General features: G+C 41.1%; 1 protein-coding gene across 2 annotated transcripts in view; it reads right to left on the bottom strand.

Moving 5' to 3' along the window:
• The window catches only part of gpc1b (glypican 1b), a 106,142-nt gene extending 86,641 nt beyond the window's left edge, over positions 1-19,501 (bottom strand). Inside the window, exons 1-5 of one of the 2 annotated variants that reach the window (XM_034703459.1) lie at positions 19,216-19,485; positions 17,868-17,989; positions 16,398-16,516; positions 7,978-8,128; positions 7,352-7,890 (exon numbers count right to left, since the gene is read on the bottom strand). In XM_034703459.1, coding sequence (XP_034559350.1) covers positions 7,352-7,514 — 163 coding nt within the window. In that variant the 5' untranslated portion in view covers positions 7,515-7,890; positions 7,978-8,128; positions 16,398-16,516; positions 17,868-17,989; positions 19,216-19,485. Of the gene's footprint in view, positions 1-7,351; positions 7,891-7,977; positions 8,129-16,397; positions 16,517-17,867; positions 17,990-19,215 lie in introns of both variants that reach the window. The other variant, XM_034703458.1, reaches the window with a different exon arrangement.
• Positions 19,502-20,687: the final 1,186 nt, after the last annotated feature.

Here is a 20,687-nt window from a genome sequence, read left to right as displayed (position 1 = left end):
CACACACACGCACATGCACACACACACACACACACAGTGTTAACTTTCTATAGTTAAGATTGTTCTGTTCCTTTATCTGACTGGAGGCCTTCTCTGATAAGGAATATGTCAGCCAGCTGGCTTCATTATTTAACCTCTTCTGAAATCTTTCTGTATTCCTGTCACAGGGTTGTGTTTCTTGTGGTTATTTTATTCTCTTGTTTGTACTCTGCACTCCTCCTGGAAATAATTTTATCTTTGTTGTGCATAACAGATGATCACTAAGTGACTCATTTATTTGAGTCCTCTTATTAGTCAGACTGGACATCTATTCTGTCTACGTGTCTTTCACATTGTGTTGATGAAGACTTCACATTAATGCAATGGCATTAAATACAAACTTATGTGAGATTAAAACAGTTATAAAAATGTTGTTTTTCAACATAAGAATGACTCAAGACATTAATGGATTTCATTATTCTGATGAATCAAATGTCCAGCTTGTTTATTTTTTTTCACATGCATGCATCCCTCTCTTCCTGTCTCTCCCCCCTCCCTTTTTCCTGTCTGTCTCCGCCATATCCTATCTAATATTAGTAAAAATGTCCCTGAGGGTATTTTAAATGAGGAACATTTACTTAAAGCTCCTGTAAGGACTTTTGAGTTGATTTTGAAACAAGACTGAAATTGACAGAGGTCCCTCTTTATGACCTACAAAGCAAACAAGACCATCAGCGACAAGACTGGCTATTTCTATACTGTCATTTTTAATGCCTGTTACTGCTGTAGGGGTGTGCTAGGGAAACAGCCTTTTTTACTATTTCCACTAGGGGTAGGACAAAATATTGATACAGCAATATGTTGTCATCCTGACCAGTGTGATACAATCATCTTAATGCCGCGGCTAAATATCTGTATTTTAATCGAATAATAGCAGCGCTGTTAGTAGATTTCTCTGCTAATTTGACTGACTGCATCTTCATTTACTTCATGAGTCCACGCTGTGGCGCTAATCATATGAACAAGTGTCACGTAACACGTGTCGTGTATTGTGTGTTGCGTATTGTGTATTATATCGTGAGTCATCCACGATTTCCCACCCATAGACTGTATAAAATATGGACGTAGGATCCGTGACGTCACCCATCTGTTTCTGAAGCGCTGTTATGAGGCCAATTGTAGACAGCAGCCATATTGCTGCTGTTGAGTGATTGTGACATAAAGAGGCGGGCTTTGAGCCTCCTAGCCAACAGCTACAGTGTTACCGCCTGTCAATCAGGTCAGCTGTGCCTCTCATTGGAAGACTCGTAATCTCAATATCTTCAAAATTGCCACGTTAGAAAAAAATTCATCCCCCGTACAGTGTGTGCCGATCGAGAAATTAGCTATCCAGACTACACTCGTCTTTTGTACCAGGTTGTAAACATGTTTATTTCTGCTTTACAGATTGGCTTTTTTGAATTGGTGTGTATGTGGTTTCCAGTACTTCCAGAGCCAGTCTCAAGCGGATCCTCGATGAACTGCAGTTTTAAGCACTTCTGTATTGGACTCATATTTTTAGACCGGAGGTTGCCGCTTGTTCCCACCCCTAATTTCCACTGTAAATTTGCATCAAGTGATACATTTGACAGCAAGAGGAGATTGTTTTGTCAGACAACACTGCTTACACTGACAAGATCATCATAGAGAAAAGGTATCACATTGTCCACAGGGGGTGCCAAAATCGACACAAACAGTAGATTCCTCATTTGGAGCTTTAACATGATATCAAAAAAATAAGTAAGATTGCCATCACATACATGTCACAGTATCTCAGAGGAGCTTGAGAGGGGCAAAGGAAACTTCAATGCAAAAAACACACATTTCAAGAAATGTTTGCCAGCAATCTAATTTGCGCTTCCATCCCTGCGCCATGACACAGATTCAGTCTCCATGCCCGCTGCTGGAGTAAAGGTTCATTTTGGGACAGCAGTCGAAGAAGTTTGCAGCACTTTGAACTTTGTAATGTAATTACCAGAAGGTTAGTCAATTATTGATAACACTGTGGATCCACAATTTCTATTATCCAAGAAGCAATAAGTACATCACTTTAGGGACAAGACTGAGGTGCCACCTCAGGTCAAGCTGCCTCACACTGGGGGAAACAAGAGGGTTTTAAGCTAGTAGCAACTATATAGTTACTGTATACAGTAAGTATGTCCACAGAGATGAAGAGTTTCGGTACGTACAACATTGGAACTGGTCTGCATTATATTCTTGGCTATGATTGGTCGAGCAGTCCTTTTGAATTGTTGTAGATTCTGAAAATTGGGAGCTTGTACACCAAAGAGTCAAATACCCCAAAAGTAAAAGTTTCCCTTTAGACTTGTCAGTGCTTAATGGCTTGTGTCTAATGTAGTTGCCATGACAATGCCTTATTAGCTATGAACAGGAGGTAGTTTTAAAAGGGGGGGTGAGTATACTTGTACAGACACTAAATTTGGTAGACATGAGCCTAGAGGAAAATGTAAAAGGGAATGACTACACTGCTCTGTGATGCTCCCTACACAATTTGAAAAATTCAGCTCCTACAGTTCAACTTCCCACAAAGTATATATATTTATTTTAATTTGGTGTCCTTTATTTTTATAAGAACAAACTACTGGCTTGCTATCTATGTTTTTCTGCTGCCTATGGAGTCCTGTTTCCTTTCAACCACAGTCTGGAGAGATGTGAAGAGGGAAAAAACACATTAGCAGCCATCATCTCCTTGCTACACTTAGTCAAAAAGGTGAGGGAGTTGGCAGAGGGAAATGCTCTACCCTCTTGCTCTGTTTTAGTAACAGCTCTTCAACTATTTACACATTTAAAGCTTTAATCCAAAATTCTTCATCAAGCTGATGAGTTAAAAACATGGCCAGACTCATCATTGTGGGTAACCGAACATAGCAGCCCATATTTCCAGCCACAAGTCCGTCAGCTCTTAGCATGCAGGCCTTGTGAGCAACAGACCCACTGTATCATTAGCCACACTCTGGTTAGAGCTAACACTTGACTCACAGTCAGCCTGTAGCAACCGGCAATCAACAACAACACAAATACAGCTCGGGAAAGCCAATGCCACAGCAAAACCTTAGTAGCCTTCCTGCAGATGTCTCATACAGCTTGTCTCTTTGTGTAAGCTTATGTGACATTGTACATCTAACACTCATTGGCTGCCAGCTGCTTTCAAAGGGCGTCTGGCGCCTCTCTCTTTAAGGGCCGATGAGAGGGAGAGAGGAGAAACAGAGAGATGAGGAATGTCATCCCCTGAAAGACAAAAAGATAAGTCATCGGGGCTGTAATGATGGGGTGGGGCAGGGAGGGGGCAGCGCAAGGATGAGACAGATGAGCGTCATAAAAATCAATCATCCGTTTTTGGTAAACAGCAACCAAAAAAAGCTGTTTCCAAATCTGATATCACTCGCAGGGACTTAAACAAGCACCATCTCCCACATTTTAAGAGCATCAATCAGTTTACTTGATTGCTTACAGGCCATCGCTTTTCATTTCTGCTTAACTGATACTGTTCTCAAGGTCCAGTAAACACCACTTCAACTCAATGATAAGAAACAGCTCACCCTTAACTCAAGAGCTTTTCTTAAGCGTGGCTTTTCTCCAGGGCAAATTGCTTAAGAAAAGGGGACTATCCAAGTTGTTATATGAGGCGTATCGATGTGAGAGCGGTATCTAGGAATCTTCTTTCACCGCTGACTGAGCATAATCAAACAGGGATGGTGCTAAGGGACGGGAGTGTTTAGAAGCCTTGGAAATGTCGTAGTGTTTTTACCTCATAAACTCAGTACCTTTGCTAATACAAATGGAAAGAACAGAGGAAAGGAAAGAAGAACTCATTTCTTTGAAAAATAAAAAAGCTTGGAATTTGAATTAAAAAGAAAATCATATTAGCTCAGCTCTTTTGAAACAGCTTTTTTTTGTAACACTCAGCTGAGACTGTATTTGCATATGCCTCTTTTGATCTAAAAAAGTTTTGTGGATCTAAAAAAGTTTAATATTGAGTTCAGAAGACTCGAAATTGTGTACCTCACAACTCCGGATACTTAGAACAAATGAAGGAAACAGAGGTGCAGAAAAGAAAGCCATCTTTGGTTAAAAAAACAAACTCTCGGAATTTATATTAAGAATTAAATCACATTAGCTGAGGAGCATATATTCCATAGATTATTGATGAAGTCTCAATAACCTCACCTTTCCAAGAAGATGGGGGTCACTATATTGGAAATCCTAGCCCAAGTAATTTCAGACTACTACAGAAACCAGCAGAGAGGTGGCGCCCACCTGTCAGTCAAATTAGCCACACCCCTAATTAAACCTAATTATGCATAACGCTTAGTCTTAATATAATCAAACCAGATGAGTTGTAGAAGTATGTTCCTTAAAGCTGAGGCTTTATTTTCACATCTCACTGTGTTTGATCTTATATGTTTAGAGATCTAAAAATAATTGAAAGAAACATAATGAACACAAATGAAAGAAACAAAGGTATAGAATAAGTAAACGTCTCTTTAAAAAAAAACCTCTAAGAATTGAAAATAAAACTCAGGAGCACACTCTCTTTAAACTGCTTTTTTCAAACCATGCAGAGGCTTTATTTGCATTTGCCTCTGTGTTTGATCCTTCAAGTTCTGTGGATCTAAAAATGAAGTTTAATATTGAGTTCAGAAGCGCATTCGCTACACATTGTGTGCCAAGGAGTTTTATCTCGTAAATTGTGCTGCAGCATTGAAAAGGATTTAAAAAGTGCTGCGAGGACATCATTTCCGGAGTTTGGATGCAGTCGTGCCTCATTGTCCGTCCCCAGACTGACTCCGGGGTGATGTACTTGCCATGTGACCTTGAGTCAGGCCAAGCCAATAATACATTAGGTTGATCAGGCCCTGGTGTCGCAGCAGGAAATATCCTTCTGCAGATGTCAGAGATGATCTGAGATGAACATTCAGGTGGCTCATAAATCGGTGGTATAAATTAAAGCTTGCATATTTCACTAAGGTGTTTAATATGTCAGACTGGAGCGGACGAGGGGTTATTTATGCTCGAAAGCCAAGAGGATGGGACACAGAGAGAAATACTGTCAAAGCCAAATCTCCCTTTCCCTCTCTGTCTCTCTTTCTCTCTTTCACCCCTCTATCTATCTCCTCCTGGCCCTCAGCGTCTGTCTCACTCCCTTATTTTTCGCTCTAACTGAGAATACATTGACCCCAGACTTAAGTAAGCTCCACATCATTGATTAAAACAAGAGGGATAGCTGGTGCCATGACAAGACAGATTTGCTCTTTAAAGCATTATGGATTACAGACATTTTAGAAGAAAAGGGGATTTCTGAGGCACCGGGGCTGGCGTTAATTCTGCCAAATGATTTATTCAGTATGGTCAATCAATCCATTAAGAAGTGTCTGGCTACTTCTTCGTCCTCAGTATTTTTTTGATGTATGGTGTGATGACATGAGCTAACACTTTCATCACATCACGGCCCCACCCTCAAAGCTTATAATCTCTCTGATAAGTGCAATCACTGGGTAAGATCTGCTGCAGATTTTTGGATATCAAGTACCTCAAAGAAGCAGCGTTAAAGCTCATTTAATGCATCAAAGTTGCAGCTCTGGAAAGAAACTTGTGGGAAATACTGAGGAAACACCTGAAATCTAGTAAGCCCACAGTGTATAAAAAAACAAATGATTGCTCTCAAGACACGATGCTCTTTCTGCAGCTTATGCTATCAGAAAATAGAGCAATTTCTACTTGGGGATTACCAAAATGTGTGACCTTTAGATGAACACTGCAGAAAGTCACCCTGGTAGCATCTAGCCTGTACTAATGGACAAACATTGCTGTCTTCACAGGGGGGGGAAGGTTTATCTGCTGTCACAGTAGTGTAGCACTCTGTGGAAAATGAATTGGACAACATAGAAAAGGTGAGTGACGCAGAGTCTCGAGGGGCTGTTTGAGGAAAAGGAATGTTATCAGATTGCGAGGAACTGCAGCAGAGTTACAGGAGGAATCATTGAGGAGAAGATCTGACACACAATATGCCCCATCCATGCTAATTTTGTGCTTGTAAGAGGCAGTGATTTACTTAAAATATCACTTTTCTTCACTTCTCTTTGGTAAAGCTTTCTTTGGCAGGTCTGAATTTCAAAAGTGAGATGTATTACTCAGAATCTGTGCAAAGTGGTTGTGTAAGCACACACGCTCTGTCTCCTGTCTTGTCCATGCATGTACCATACTGTAACTGTAGAACCTGAAAATGCAGTAAACTGTGTGTGTGCGTGTGTGTGCGTGTATGTATGTGTATGTGTGTGTGTGTGTATGTGTGTGTGTGTGTGTGTGTCCGGTGTGTGTTCATGTATGCGAAAGCAAATTCCAGGGAAGGCACACATGTAATCATCTGGGCTGAAGAGGGGCTCATGACTGTCTGACATCAGACCATGAATGACACAGTGAGCAACATCGTATTTGCGTTGCTGCAGCACATGGTCAAGTGACTGGCTGGTAATTTATAAGGAAGAATTCCGCACAAACACCAGACAGCTGAGAAAAGATGAAAGATCAGGGAGTGTCTTCAGGAGGAGCAGCTTAGTTTGGAGTGAGAGGGAAACTGAGAGGTGCTGATCCTGCTGCATCTGTGTTCCCAAAAATGTCAAGTGTGGGAGAATTTTCAAAGGAGTTTCTTATATTTTTGATCAGGGATCAAACGGGCAGATTGTCTGTGACATGTCTGTGCTACTTTGTTAAAATCTTTTCAAAGCTGTGTCTCATCCCGAGAGATAGCCGAGAGCTGGAGCTCCTCAGCTTCACCATGGGACATGAAATAAGTGTGACAACAGGTTTAGAGAGTATAAAGATAGAAACTGGGTTCGCTCCCCCTCGCAACCAAAACAAACTACAAACACGTTTCATTTTAAGCTTGTGGTTGAGACTACTTAGTTTTGAGTCAGTGTCCTGTAGCAATGTGTGCAAACTGCACTGCGGGCACAACTTACAACCATTCCTCTCTGGATCACACAGGATATGTCAGATCTACACACCAACACATAGAATAAATGGTGCTCCTGCAGGTGCAACTTTGGACCCAAAATAGACTTACATTCCTAGGGGGGGACTTGCAGAGGGATTATAGTTCTCAGTGGCAATGAGTTCATAGCAACTGTGTGATACTTTACAGTGTGTTGAACATTTTATGACTTAAACAATTACTGCAAGGAGGTGTGTGGAAAGCTAGATGATCATTAAAATGAGTCTGAGTTCAGGGGTTGACATTAGATATAATGGCAAATGAGTGCACACAACATGACAGCAGAATACTTTTTCAGATGTATTTTTAATAGAAGCTTACCTGATATTTCAGACTGAGGGACCCCTTCCAGAGTGAATCCTTTCCCGCTATAAAACTGCCTGATATCCGAACAACTCCTGGCTTTGCTGGTCCCTTTGTCCCCATAGGCTGGTGCCGTTAGAGAGCACACTGCCACCAGAGCCGCTATGATGAAGGAATCCATCCCGGCCGGCTGCTGTATGTGGACTTAGTCAAGTGCAGATCCGACTGTGCTGAGTCCTAAAAGGAGCGAGAGACTCCCAGAGAGTAGCCGCGTGTCAATCACAGCTACTGAGCGTTGCTGTTTTGCGTAAAATATCCTCCACCTTCTTTTATCCCTGCTGCCCTTTAAGTGCGTCTGCGGAGTCTGTAGCTGCTCTCCGCGCGCTGCTGCACGGCACAGGAGCGACTCTTCACAGCGCAGATGTCCCGTCTCTTCCCGCGACAGGACAGTAGCTTTGTTATTTCCCCCAAGTAGTTGTCTCTTCTCACGCTGTGTCCAGGATGCCTACAGATCCTCTGTCCCACGTTGACAATGCCGGAGCTTCTGTTCACCTAAACTGGAAGAAGCAAAAGGGATAAAAGAATGAGGGGTACGCGCTGGCAGCAGAAATTATTTCAAGTCGCGTCAGAAATCAGCGCCGTACTGTGATGACGCTGTGCAGTCAGGTTCTGTCGCCGCGCGCCTGCCGGTTTCTAACGGCCCTGGGTGATCTGAGGAAAGAAGTGCGCACAGGCAGCTACTGCACCGCAGACCGTTTCCAGCCGTCTGAACGATGCTATGCCAGCGCTGCCACTCTGTGGAAAGAGGGGGAGGCGGGAGAGGGAGGGAGTGAGAGGGGGCAGGGAGGGAGTGAGAGGGGGCAGAGAGAGAGAGAGAGAGAGAGAGAGAGAGAGAGAGAGAGAGAGAGAGAGAGAGAGAGGTCCTGCTATTTCTGTTTTAATCTTTCTCATCTAAATGTTATTTTTAGACATTTTTCGGAATAAAATTACCGACTAACAGGTTTTTACTCGGGGGGGTTAACTTTTGACAACAGCTGTCATTTTCAGCGAGTGTAAGTCGAAGTGTGCACGTGGTTTTCAGTGCATCTCACAGTGTTGTAGTCTGCCTCTCAGTGAAAGAATGCGCTTTAGGAGTCCCGACAGCTTGATCTCCCCCAGCCAGGTGTCACAGGTGAACTGTGGGCGTGACTTCGACCCCCAGGTACCCACCCACCAATTGAGGGCCAATGCTAAGTAAACCACTCACTAATGCACTCCACTGTGCAGAGTATCTCCATACATTCGCCATGTCACTCCTCAAGGTGCAATTACGCACAAGTCAGTACCTGTCCAGGTTACCTGTCACCTGCTTAATGCCTTCATTATCCCAGTTTCTGTATGTGTGTTAGAAAAGTCCCTGACTCAGTTCAAGCTTGACTAAGCACATAAATAGTTCACATTTGTGTTGTCATATAAATACAATAAGTCAGTCTTTTTTGTGTTTCCTTTAACTGACACTAATGTATCCCTATAGGAATGTTGTTTATCTCATTGGATGTTTGGTGAAAGCCAGTAGATACATCTTCATATGTCTCTAGGGAAAATACTCTGTATGTGAAGCAGGCTTCAAATTATACATGCTTGGAATTCTTCCGTTTATTCATTACTTCTAATGGGATCACTGACTCTCATTTCCAAGCTCAAGGCTCAGGAAGCCTCTTCTTCATGGCCAGTGGCAGTAATATGTCCATAACTAATGCTTGTTTGTCGGAGGGACAAGTTCACTCAGTTCAGGTTGTTTCCAGGCCAAGGCTCTCTTCCTACAACAAGGCTGTTTTTACACACCCACTGAACTCCTGGAAATGTCGCAACATTTTAAGGATGGGGCTGCAAATGGCTGAATTTTTCTTCCAGAGTTCACCTGGACTTTTCCTGCCAGCTGTCTAGTACATGCAAGAAGTCAGGGTGAGTCAATGTGTGAATGCAGACTCAACATGAGCAAGTGGGGGAGGGTGACAACATTTATGTCATACGACCTGTGCGATCTTCAAGGATGTAATGAAGCCGCTTCATACTCCTCTCTGCTGCCAGCTCGTTCTTTTCAACTCATTTGTCGATACCGTGAAATCGTTAAATTTTTCATAGCATTAATAGGAAGGATAAAAATGTCATTTTCATGTTAGACTCTGCTTCACCCACCATCTTGAACATAATGAAAACATTATACTGAGGTTCCTTTGGAAAAGGCCAAAATGTAGTATGCAGTAAGTGAACAAGAGCAAAATCTGCAGTATGCCAAAACTACCCTGATGTCGTACTGATTTGGGAAAATTTCTCAGTATGCAGCAGACCAGTCTCCCTACCGTACTCCATGCCATCATGGACAACATCCACCACCCTTCTCTACAGTGTGCTGGTGAAACAGGAGCACATTCAGTGCAATACTCATTCCCCCCAAGTGCAACACAGAACGCCACAGTAAGTCATTCCTGCCGGTGGCCATCAGACTCTACAACTCCTCCCTCTGATCACTGAACACTAACCTAAACTATGTGCAATAACGTGTAACACACTGTGCAATATCCCAGCCACTTTAACATCCTTGTATATATCACCTTCATTCCCTGCGCTGTTGTACAAAGATCATTTCTAACTATTCTGCGCATCTGTTTATGCTTTATTATTATTTTATTTTATTTGATCTTTATTTTATTTTACTTGTATTTATATCTTATTTTTATTCCTACTTCTATTAATATTTTAACTATCTTACATGCTGTTTATAAGAGCTCTGAGATGACTGAATTTCCCTCCCAAGGATTAATAAAGTATTTCTGATTCTGATTCTGTTGTGTTTTCCCACAATGCACAGCGCTAATGTTTTGCTCCTTCAGTTTTGCATTTATGGTGGTTGGCACGTTTTTAGGCGCCACCTACTGTGTTTGTTACCAATCCTACAACGCTAACATATAATGGTTTGTTACACTGTGAAGTGATGTAAAAGAAACACTGGTGAATGTTGTCACTGCCAGTCATTACAGAAGCAAAACCGAAAACCAGCAAAGCCTGGACCAGCATACTGCAAAACAGATCGATCAAAAAAAGTCATACTACATACCACCTTTAAACGCAGTAAGCAGTATGCAATATATACTGCATGCTACATTCGTAAGTAGTAGCAGACGGTTTTGAAAACAGCCAGTGATTTCTGCAGCGTAGCTTTTAAGCCAAGGCTGTTTTTGAAACGGCCTGCTACATACTACTTACTAATGTAGTAGGCAGTAGGTATTGCCTACTCCATGCTGCGTTTGAATTTAGTATGTTGTATGACTGTTCTGTTCGAACTGTTTTGCAGTATGTTGGGTCAGACGTCACTGAATTTCCGGTTTCGGAAAGCGGAAGTAAACAACCATGAAGCCAATAGAGAAACTGCTTCTTTAGCATCCACTTTTGAATTAAAAAATTTGGAAGTTGTTTATATCTAATTTGATAACTTTCACAGCACCCAAAAATGGATTTCCTCCCGTCAAAAAAGAAGGAAAAAAAACAGCGGAACGAGCGCAGTGCATTATTGGAAACGGTACGTGAGGCAGACTCAAGCGGCAACCTCCGGTCTAAAAATATGAGTCCAATGCGGAAGTGTTAAAAGCTGCAGTTCATCGAGGATCCGCTTGAGGCTGGCTCCGGAAGTACCGGAAGTCACATACACATGAATGGGGAAAAGACGATCTTTGCAGCATTAATAAACATGTTTACAGACTGGTACAAAAGATGAGTGTAGTCTGAATAGCTAATTTCTAGATGTCCTCTCCCTGTGAGGGGGGTGAATTTTTTTCTAATTCGGTAATTTCGAAGATATTGAGATTACTAGTCTTCCAATGAGAGGCACAGCTGCTTGCAGGAACACTGCAGCTGTTGGCTAGGAGGCTCAAAGCCCACCTCTTTACGTCACACTGGCTCGACAGAAGCAATATGGCTGCCGCAGCCGATTGGTCTCAAAACAGCGTTCAGAAACAGATGGGTGACGTCACGGATCCTACGTCCATATTTTTTACAGTCTATGGGCAGACTGCTCCAATGCATACTGTGAAATTTTCCCAAATCAGTAGAAATCTGGGGAGTTTTGCCATACTGCAGATTTTGCTCTTGTTCACATACTGCTTACTACATACTGAATTTTGGCCAAATCAGTACGTACTGCTCGTATAGTAGGCGGTTTCGAAAACAGCCTAAGTCTTACTATTTGAGACCCCCCCCCCCCCCCCCCGCTGCATCTGACAGGGAAAACTTCACGCTAGGGAGGGTATGTGTGAATGCGCAAACATGGAGTACATATGTGCAAAGGGCTTATGAAGCACCAATACTGTAAATGTTTTATGATGTAATGAAATGAGCTTGTTGATGAGACTCTTACGTGTATGAACATACTGAGTCATAGTTTCATGTAACTGAAGGAAACGTGGGTGTTACATGCTTACGGTGACATTTAAAAAACAACATATGCTGCTGATGTGATTTGCCTCTGTGGTTGTATCCTGGATAAGATTGTCGGATGAGCGGTAACAAACGACTGCACTCTCACTTAAAGTAATGTTTATTTAGTCATCAGAGTGTGCGAAATTAAATCAGACAGCGTTTGCTGTTGTCACTCCTGTGGGAGATGCTTTTTAAGGATTGTGTGCAGAAGAAGATGCCACCGCACATTATCGCAGTGACACATGGAAACACTGCAGTGCTGCCTGAAATAACTAGAGACAAACACGAGTGAGGAGCAACAGAAAGAGACAGAAAAAAGGCAGAGAGAAGAAGGATAGAGCCACATGGCAAGAACAGTCATTTTCTGCCTCCAAATCGTTCTATTTATGATGGCAGACATTGTTTATGAATACATCAGGAAATGTTGCTCTATAATTAGTCGGTTCCTCATGAGTGGATGAGTGCAAACAAATAGGACGGCGGATCACATATCACAAACTGACAAATAGCTACACTCGTGTGCCATTATTGCCACTCTGAATTGAGAAGGTATGAATTACACCTTTGCTTGGCAGTGTCAAGAGTCACACTCATTCGTTGCCTGTACATGTGTGATTAGGCAAATTTGGCATGACGCTATAACTCATTGAAGGTTGGAGAGTTGTGTAATTGTGCCATACAGCAGGCAGAAACAACTTTTTGTAATTATGTGTATTAAAGCCGCTTCACTTCTCTTGTTGCTGCTTGCTAAGTTAAGAACATGTGGCTGGAGGTTAATGAGTCTGGTGGCCTTAAAGAGAGTGTGTGATAATACGACTGTCGGTATTATATATGGGCTTGTGTAAGCATGACCTTTATGCACATGTGTCTGAGCACATTTCTTCTGTGTGTGTGTAACGCAACTTTATGTGTCTGACTGCGTCCCACATGTGGCCATAGGTCAGCAGCACTGTTAGAGAAACTGATTGGTTCTCCCCTGTCTGTCTGGTGAGGGAATCGCGTAATTAACGCTCAGTAAAGCCAGAGAGCAGCCACGTTTTCTTCAGGCTGCCTCCCATTGAAGTTTTATTGGCTCTGACCATGAAAGGCCTTCTAATGAGGAGCAGGATGCCGGGGGAAGTTCGGGAGACCGGGGCGAGGAACAGAGGGGAGGCAGGGTGGTAGCAAAGAGAGGGGAGAATCCGGGGTGAGAGAGCGAACAAACTAAGCAACAGTCAGTTTAGTGTAAACACGCAGTAATTATGTGGGGAGCGTTTTTCAGGGCGTGATGAGATTTTCTTGTGAAAATTACATTGCTTTTAGACAGAAATACTATAGATGTTTTGCCACTAACACTCCTGGGATATATCTATAGAGAGTGTGGAACTTCTCCACTCTTCCTCCACATACATTTACAGTGACTCAATGAAGCCAAATATAGCTCTGAAAAAGCGGCCGCTCTACCTGTTCCGGCTTGGTCACTACAGCAGAGCCTCACATGCAGTTTTGCTCCACTAATGCTGACCACAGTAACGAGAGCCTTGTTGTGGGTTAAGTGTTGTAACATCCGTTTCATGTTTTCCACTGTGGAAACAGAGACCTATCACCTTGAGCTTCCCCTGACTTCAAAATGTAAGAACCAATAAGATCTTTGGTCTTGATTCTTTCCTTTGACTATATAAGACATGACCATAGTGTTATGAAGCTCAAAGATGGTGGCAATCATTTCAGAAATGCAGATTCCAACCAAGCGGCAAACTCCGGTCTAAAAATATGAGTCCAATGCGGAAGTGCTAAAAACTGCAGTTCATCGAGGATACGCTTGAGGCTGGCTCCGGAAGTACTGGAAACCACATACACATGAATGGGAAAAAGACGATCTTTACTGCAGAAATAAACATGTTTACCCTGGTACAAAAGACGAGTGTAGTCTGGATAGCTCATTTCTTGATCAGTTCACACTGTGAGAGGGTGAATTTTTTTCTAACACTGCAATTTCAAAGATATTGAGATTACGAGTCTTCCAATGAGAGGCACAGCTGAACACTGTAGCTGTTGGCTAGGAGGCTCAAACTCCGCCTCTTTATGTCACACTGGATGACAGCACCAATATGGCTGCCGCCGCCGTTTGGCAGCGCTTCAGAAACAGATGGGTGACGTCACAGATCCTACGTCCATATTTTATAGTCTATGATTCCAGATAACAAACAGCTCAACTAGAAACCTTAGGACAAAGTGCCGACCTATCAGCATAAATCCTTGCCTTAGCACTGTATGAGTAAGAAAAGGAATCACCTCTCATGTAGTTGTAACCAACACTGAAATAATGTAAAAAAGACCAAAATAATTTTTGTAACAGGTTGCAAAAATGTTTTATTATGCAGTGAAAATGGGCATTTTAACATGGGCCCTAATGGAGTTTTGTTTGCTTTTGAAACTAGCCTCAAGCGGACTGTTGAGGAATGGCAGTGTCTAGAAAATGCTGCTTGATTCTTGCTTTTTCAACTTTTCTTGAGATTACCAAAACCCTGAACAGTTGCATTATAGCCAAGCGTCAACCTCCAAATGTAGCCAATGTGGAAGTGCAACAAACTACCGTTCCTCAAAAGTCCACTTCAAGCTGATATACAAAAATGAAACACCAATCCCCACTAACAGCCTTGTTTAAAAGCCAATTTGTACAGCTAAATTGAACATGTTGACAGCCTGGCACAGAAAATGGTTGGGTCTAAATACCTCATACTTCAAGATTATTAGGACCAAGAGTTATGTATAGATTTGTCTGTTTCTACATTTCGAAATCTACATGTTTGGCTGAGTCAGCGTTTCCAATACAGCAATTAATTCAAAACGCTGCTTCAGACACCAAAGGGTGACGTCGCTGTTTTATAGTCCATTGTCTATTGTTCTAGCCTACTCATATGAAAAAGAGTGGGAACAAAACAAGTGGTAACACCGGGTCCAAAGGCATAAAAATAAAGTAGAGATGTCCTCTTATTTTAATCAAATGTACTCTTTTAGAATACTTATTGTCTACATTTACATAAGAGGGCCCAACAAGCATGTGAAGTTACTATGAAGGGCAGACCATGCATAAAAAATGCAATCTACATATTTCCAGTGATCTGAACAGTATTCCACAGTATTTACAGAATATTCATGGCACAAACTTGCCTAAGCATTGCCTCCCGTAATGTTACACTCTCTGATTAATTGCTGATTGCACAAATTAACTGCTGTCAAACTGCAGCCCCTGGTGTTTTGTAATTTTCTCTCTCTTTCTTTGCAATCAGAATTATTGTTAAACCTGCTGCTGTTATAAACAAAAGACAACCTAAAATTCTTAAGAAAACAACAAGACTGTTTTATTATGAAGTAACTACGGGAGATGCTGAAAACTGTGCACTTGGTCTACTTTTACTTTTGATCAGTGCATGTGAAGTGTACACTTAACTTTCTCTGAAGCAAGGATGAAAGCAGACTCTTTAGAGAGGGTAAATTGTGCTCATTTTCAGGCTTTGTATTGTCCTCATAGCTTTGTCAGAAGCTGTACATGACTTAGACTCAAATCTGTGTCTTTGGAAACTCTTATTTCAGCCTCTGTCTGAAACACTTTATTTCAGCTACTGTCTCTTTAAGGCACTTTAAAGCACTTTGGAACTCTCTTCCACTGTTGCCATGTTACAAAGTCATCATCATCAAGTTACCTGCTGTGTCTCTATGCATAAGGACAAATGATGACATCTAGCCATGTGTTTTGGACCCAAAATCTGACCTGGAATATTTTGAAAAGGACAAAAAAGAACAGATAAGCGTTGCATGTATTGTGCCTTTTCAAGGAGATCCACCAACTGGTGATGTCACAACTTGAGCAAATCTCTTATGAATCTCGTCACTTAGTGTTGTAAAACAGCCTGCAGTCTCATCCTAGGAGTTACTCCAACACACGTTTACCTCCCAATTTAAACTTGACCTACCTGTAGTATTGCCATCCAACACCTTAACTTAATGTTTGTTTGTAAAACATGAAAAAAAAAGCACAACACCACCTCTTACATGAAATCCATGTGATTCTTATCATACTCAGTAGTAATCCCCTGTGCACACGTCCCATCTGGAAATGTGATATTTTTGCATTCTTTCTATGACACAAATGTTCATTTTCATATATTTAGACACTTTAATGGCACTCTCTGTTCAGCTTACGTAACCAGAACAAAATGATGCAAAAGAGGATTTTGTCATCGTTGTATTTAGATATACAGAAGAACAGCCTGCTTCCACCAATCACACTCTAATATTTCATGAAGATGACAAAAAGAACAGGGTACATCCAGATCTGCTGGAAGTCACCCACATACCAGTTTTTCCCCAAGAATAAAATGACTTTGGCCTGCTAACAGGGCCCGCTGTGGGGCCTCAGCTGAGTCTCTATGTAAATATCAGTGTACTGTTTCAACAGATGTAATCAGTCTTGAGAGAGAGATCATTTTGTCCTCTCCCTAAAACCAGTCTCATCCTGGGCTCTTACAGATAGCATTGATTCTGCCTCTTTTCTGGGTTTTTATGTCACCATTAGCCTGAGTTCAGCACATTCACTGGATTGCTGGAGTGTGGATACATTACTCACCGAGTCTCGGCCCTCTTTTTCTGTTCATTTTCTCTTTTGTTCAGTCCATCTTGCTACTATTTTCTCTCTTCATGTGCACTCTCTGCTGTTTTTCTTCTTCTTTCTACCTTCATTCTTGCCTGTAAAAAAAAAAAAAGTCATGCACATAACTTAAATTTAGATTTGTTGTAACGTTTCCCTTCTCTAGGTACCTGTCCCTTTGCCATTTTGCGATGCTTCATCATCCCTTGATCACATTTACCCAGTGTCTGTCTGTGCAAACACAGCCTCCACAAACACCAGATCTGCATATCTCCTCATACAGAGCCTTCCCCAGCTGCCGAAGACAGATGACGACAGGAGAGGGAGAGATTTTGATGGTAAGTGAAAAGGGTAGACTGATAGTATTGTGGAGAAAAATGAGAAATAGCAAAGGGAAACTGGAGGGAGGGGAGTGAGCATGTGAGGATAGATAAAGAGAGAGAGAGAGAGATGATGGATGACAAGGGTCGGAATGATGGAGAAGTGAGTTTGGGGAAAAGTAGCAGACAGGGTTTGTAGATTCTAATTAGAGAGGGAGAAGTGACAGATATGAAACTAATAAAATAAAACTGAGGAAAGGAGTAAAAAGACAGGGTTGGAATGTATTTTTTTTTAAATCGGATGGTCAATGTGGTTCAAACTCCAAATTCTTGAGGTTTCTCTACACAGGCACTGTTGTTGATGAGAAACACTCCCTGTGGAGTGTTGTGTTGTGCTTTTGTGTGTCTCTGTGGGCAAATTGGCACTTTCTCTGTTCAGTAATCTGAGCACATCCCGGTTTTCCTCATGCATATCCAGAGAGAGAGACCAAAAACTTAGGACACACCTTACAATATTTTAAAACAAAAGTAAAAAACTACTTGCAATTATTGATTGCGTTATGGAGAAGCTGGGGCAAAATTGAATAATGATCGCTACCAGTAAGGTTATACAATTATTCATTTACAGTACCGCTTTTTCAGACAGAGATGGTGGAAAAGCTAATTTTTCATTTACATTAAGTTATTATATTTTCTATTTCTTTCTCTCCTACTCAGCAAAAAAATGCACCAATCTGGCAGTAGCATCATCTCGCATGCACCAACTTCATCCAATTACCCTGTTCATTTGCCTGCATGCTGTTCTCATATGAATATTTCACCTTCACTATTTGTCACATGTCCTGGAGGATAAATTAAGTTCTCCCCTCGACTGCCTCTTGCCGCGAAGACTCATAAATTCATGGGACAAAAAAATGCAAGGCTCCGTTGACCTCTTATGACCAACTCTCAGGCCAGTAATTGTTTCCTGGGCGTTAATATCCACATCATTATTAAATTTGTGCTGGCGAGTACCTGTGCTATAAAATAACAAGTCTGGTGTATTATACTTTCCCCAGACAAGCTTTCACATGAAAGCACAGTAGCTGTCTAAATGTTAATGCTTGTAAATGGTGTGATTTTAACTAACCTTGACTCTCTTCCAGGTTTTGTGTGGTTCTACGGCAGATCTTCATCCAGACTGGCATTGTCTTCCTACACGAGGGTCTCTCAGACAGCAGGAGGCCACATCTCTGTGTGGTTCTCAGCCCCCTGTGAGGAGTCCTTCATTATTTTCCCACTGCCACTTCATAATATCCACACATTCCTTCAACATTCCTCTCAGCCCTCCCCTGTACAGAAGCATCTATCACATTACTCCTCACATACCCCTATTTTTTTTTTAATGAGACTGCATAAAATCTCTAAAGCATCAGTGCTGATTTAGTTTGATCACAAGACACAAAAACTTTAAGTAATTGCATTTTAATTCTTACAGCAGATATAAAATGCCAAGATTGTTTTCTACTCTAAACACCTTTCTTTTGAACGCTTTTCAGCCTTGGTTCTGGTCTCGTTTTGTCTGCAGTCTTTTCCTTCACACCCTCTGATCAGAGCAAAGCTGCTAATAGGGTACAGCCACTTAGACGCATGGCTCTCTCAGCACTCCTTTCATATGGTGCTGTAAACTGGATTGTAAAACAAATCTTGCTTGTAAATCTGTTCGCTGAGAAACAGTCTGGCTTTCAAACAGAGTTGTAATCCTGTGTGTACATTCCCTGTAGCGCAAAGTGGAATTATTGACGATTATTGAAAAGACTCTCTTGACAAAGGAATTATTCCCAGCTGCAAATGTAACAGGGATGTGATGAGCATGCAAGATCGTATTAAGTCTGGTCGTGCATACATGTGCATTTTACACAAGATGCCAACAGGAAGAGGCTTCTTTTTATCAACAGATAGGGCAGAAACTAGATAATGCACATTATTTCTCATTGCATGACTATTTGATAGTATCATTTGCCACCTGGACAAGGTCTCCAACACACTAATCTATTCAAATGACATTCTAATTCCTTTCAGAGTCTTATCAGGTCAAACTAATTTCATTTTAATATTTGAATGAATTTGAAGATTGGAGTCAATGTGCAGTAAGAACTTTTTCACAAAGAAGAAATCAAAAGTCAGGTCAAGTTAAACCGATCGGATTTCAAAATTACATGCACATGATATCAGCATAAAACAGCTGTGCAATGGCAATTTTGTAAAAAAAAATTAGTTTACAGAAGTCATAATATGACCTTCTTTGAATTGCCAAAGGTAAACACAAGTGTATTCACTAATACAATGGTTCCTGCTCGCTGAAGTATCCCAGTAAGCAAGTGAGCATTCACAATACTGAAGCTGTATTTATTCAGAATGCAGCTGTACAATTGTTCTAATGAATCACGATACCTGTGGTTATCTTCCAACGGCAAATCACATCAACGTTACCGTACCTGTTAACGTAACGTCCATACCTGGAGTTTGATGACCTATCAGGTCGGTCTTGCTGCTGTTGTGGACTGATAAGTCAGTGGGCTACCTCGTCATGCAGTGGGAACTTGTAGTGCAGGGGACGGCTGACAAGGGTTAGTGAGATGGGGAGAAACACTCCTGTTGACTGCTTTGAAGTCATATTGTTGTCATGTATCCTCACTGCTCACAATAGTAGTAACATAAGCTACTAGTAAGTGAGCCTATGTGAGCCACGCACCTGCGCGGGGGACCTGGGCTGCTAACCGGAAGTGACGTCAGCTGATGATTGTAGTTTATTTGTTATTGGGAACTATTTTATAGTTTAATAATGCTACTGTGATGTAGCTTCTTTTCAATATGCATTTTGAAAGTAAGATAAGATAAAATATTACTTCACTGATCCCCCGGGGGGGGGGGGGGGGGGGGGGGGGGGGGGGGATTCAGTTGTTACAGCAACCCAGACATAAGTACAATCAAGAGGAAGTTTCAATAATTAAAATGAAATAAAATAAAATAAAATAAAATAAAAAAAAATAAATTAAAAATAGATAAATAAAGATAAAATACAATTTAGATATATACAATGTTACAAATGGAATTTAGATTAAATAGCAGTAATTACAGGCAGTATTAAAAATGTTTCAGTAGGGACAGGTTGACATGGTGTGATTATGGTTGGTAATGACAGATTAAGCAATAAATAAAAATAAATATGGGTATAAGTCACGCCTAAAGCTATACAAATAAAGCATATAGCAAACTGATTTTATATATTTCATCACCATTATTTATCTTTACAGTTGGAAATGGCAAGTCAAATAAATTGAAATAGTGAAAGGAAGATGACATAGTTATCAGAAAATTAATCTTCATACAAATGTAGGAAACACGACAACTCTTCCTCCAAGATCTTTGGACAGAAAAAACAGGACAGGCGTTTTTAAATCTACAATAAAGTTTATTCTCATGTTTTTGAAATACCTTATATTTCTTCCGTCTTGCAATATGTGGTAATAGTGACTAGATTAATTATCAGATCAGAACCTTATTGTTTTTTTCACTATTATGTTATTGGGAAATGTGTCACCTCGATGGAAAAGCAGGACATATTCACTGGGATATGTTTAGCTGATAGGAAAATACAATCCCTTTATTGGATAGAAATACTGTATGAAATAACTAACTCTTTCTTTGAAACATGCCATCAAAAAATGAGACAATTATTGGAAAAAGCTAGAAAATTTATTGAATCTGAAGTTTCCTTATTATCCATCTGTTTTGTTTGGCAAACTTGCTTTCATTTCCTCATGTCCCAAAGCCAAAAAAATTGACTTTGGTTTATTAATGAGTGGTGGACCACTCCTTTAAAAAATCTTTGGTATTTCATGATTCAAGGTCCTGGATCAAAAGGGCCTCCAGGTAACACAGAACAATCAGGAGTACTAAGGTACCA

This window comes from Notolabrus celidotus, chromosome 15 (genome assembly GCF_009762535.1).
Source record: "Notolabrus celidotus isolate fNotCel1 chromosome 15, fNotCel1.pri, whole genome shotgun sequence".
Lineage (NCBI taxonomy): Eukaryota > Metazoa > Chordata > Actinopteri > Labriformes > Labridae > Notolabrus > Notolabrus celidotus.
The sequence above is the reverse complement of the archived record's forward strand: the minus strand, read 5'-3'. Positions and strand labels throughout refer to the sequence as shown.